The sequence below is a fragment of the Zea mays genome, chromosome 1, assembly GCF_902167145.1.
Source record: "Zea mays cultivar B73 chromosome 1, Zm-B73-REFERENCE-NAM-5.0, whole genome shotgun sequence".
Lineage (NCBI taxonomy): Eukaryota > Viridiplantae > Streptophyta > Magnoliopsida > Poales > Poaceae > Zea > Zea mays.
Genome location: NC_050096.1, coordinates 8,709,382 through 8,711,915, shown reverse-complemented (window position 1 = coordinate 8,711,915; position 2,534 = coordinate 8,709,382). Strand labels below are relative to the sequence as shown.

The following is a 2,534-nucleotide window of genomic DNA, read 5'->3' as shown; positions in this document are numbered from 1 at the left end:
TAAAAGCAGTATTTTATTTGTTAGACTTTTAGTTTTTAGAAAACACATTTTATATACGCGCGGCTGTCAAAGTGAAGATATCGACTAGCAGTAGAACATGTTCGGTTCTTAAGTTGAAACTTGAGAATAAGTTCTAATATATCTTTAAATCTAGATTGCATAGATGTTGTTAATCGTCTAAAAAAATAGACATCCATGATTTAGCAACTCTCAGAAACACATTTTCTATCCTATAGTTTAAACCCAAAGCAAACAGGATGTTAGATATCGCTTATTACTATGCACTGACAGCAGACATCTCACCAGCCTCAGCCTCGCTTAAAAATTTATGGCCTACGTAGTCTAGTACTCGCTCAGTCGGTCGCTTACAAATAGCCATGTTGCACCGTTCGTGGTTCCATCCCATTCCCATCCAGACATCGACATGGAGCCGTTTTTTCTGTTCGTAGGGCTGGCCCTTGTTCTCTGCTTCCTCACCCTGTACTACCGCCACTTGCAATCTAAGAAAACGAGCCCTTTGGAGCCGACCGAATGGCCAATAGTCGGCCATCTCCCCGGCTTGGTCGCCAACATCCATCACTTCCACGACTGGGCCACCGGTGTCCTCGCCGGCGCGGGCTACAACTTCGAAGCCCGCGCAGGTCGCACCGGCGTGCGGTACTTCATCACCTGCGACCCCTCCAACGTGCGCCACATCTTCACGTCCAACTTCGCCAACTACCCTAAAGGCGAAGAGTACGCCGCCATCTTCGACGTCCTGGGCGGCGGCATCTTCAACGCCGACGGGGAGTCGTGGCGGCGCCAGCGAGTGAAGGCGCAGATGCTCATGACCGGCCCTCGGTTTCGAGCCTTCACGGCGCGGTGCAGCCGCGACAAGGTGGAGAGGAGCCTCCTGCCTTTCCTCGCCCACCACGCCGACGACGACGGACGAGCGCCCCCGTGCGACCTGCACGACGTGTTCCTGAGGCTGACGTTCGACATGACATGCACTCTCGTCTTCGGCGTCGACCCTGGGTGCCTGGCGTTCGGCTTGCCCGTGGTCCCCTTCGCGCGCGCCATGGACGACGCGCTGGAGACGCTTTTCCTCCGGCACATCATCCCCATGGCGTGCTGGAAGCTGATGAACGTACTGGAGGTAGGGCAGGAGAGGAAGATGGCCGCGGCTCGAAGGACGATCGACAGCTTCGTCGCCGCCACCGTCGCGAAACGCAGGGCCGACAAGCTGAAAGGATGTGAATGCGTCAGTAACTCGTATGACTTGCTGTCATCCTTCATCTGCCACGAGGACGACGACTCGAGCGAAAACGACGACGTGTTCTTACGTGACACGACGGTGAACCTCCTGCTCGCCGGCCGGGACACCACAGGCGCGGCTCTGTCGTGGTTCTTCTACCTCGTCTCCAAGGACCCTCGCGTCGAGCAGAAACTACTGGACGAGCTCGCGCCCATCGCTGCTTCACGGCGGACGAAAGGTGCAGAAGATGCTGCACACGCCGGCAGCGGCATGGTGACCTTCGACGCAGACGAGCTCAGCAGCCTGGTTTACCTCCACGCGGCGCTGAGCGAGTGTCTGAGGTTGTACCCGTCCGTCCCGTTCGAGCACAAGGTCGCGGCCGCCGCCGACGTTCTGCCGAGCGGGAAGGAGTTGAAGGCGGGAGACAAGGTGCTGGTGTTCAACTACTCCATGGGCAGGATGGAGGGCGTGTGGGGCAAGGACTGCATGGAGTTCCGCCCCGAGAGATGGCTCAACCAGGAAGGGACCAAGCTTCGGTACGAGCCGTCCTACAAGTTCATCTCCTTCAACGCCGGGCCGCGGACGTGCCTCGGCAAGGAGATGGCGTTCGTGCAGATGAAGACCGTGGCGGCGGCCGTGCTGTGGAACTTCGCCGTCGAGGTGGTGCCCGGACACGTCGTGGAGCCGAAGCTGTCCATCATACTTCACATGAAGAATGGGCTCGCCGTCAAGGTTACGAGAAGGGACGACGGGACGGCGCCGTCGTCGTCGTGCGTGCGTCACACGGCTTGCTTTTGAGTTGAGACTTGAGAGACTGACCACACAGTGCGTCTCGCTCGCCTATATGTGAGCACTGCGTGGTTTATATGCCAACACGTTGCATGACACGTTTCAATATGCATGTGGCCGTACGTGGCATATGGTGTCTTCTTGCACACTAGCTAGCGGACCAATGGGCATGGGCCTGTTGGGGATGGTATATATTTTTCATTCATATATGGTGTTGCTCGTTACTTTGTACGTTTCTGGCAGTTTCCATCCAACACTTTCGGTTAGCAAGCAAACATTTCATTTCCTGGAGTAGTTGTAAACGCTGGAATGCTATGGTAGGTCAGGTAGGATGATCAAGATCAGTAGAGGTCGTGCTAGCCGTGTGGCGCTTGGACGCGTGGTATGTGCTGGCTTTATTATATATACATTCTCGGTGGTAGAGCTTAGTTGTCATGTTTATTGTTTTTATGTATAAATCCTAAGGATATTTGCTTGTATTTTTTATTAATAAAATTAGACATCAACAGTG

At 54.7% G+C, this 2,534-nt stretch overlaps 1 protein-coding gene across 1 annotated transcript; it reads left to right on the top strand.

Moving 5' to 3' along the window:
• The first annotated feature begins 409 nt into the window (after positions 1-409).
• Positions 410-2,180, top strand: LOC100273577 (uncharacterized). Its single transcript, NM_001147995.3, has one exon. The coding sequence runs from the start codon at positions 425-427 to the stop codon at positions 2,030-2,032; it is 1,608 nt and encodes a 535-aa protein (NP_001141467.2). The 5' UTR covers positions 410-424; the 3' UTR covers positions 2,033-2,180.
• The last annotated feature ends 354 nt before the right edge of the window (positions 2,181-2,534 follow it).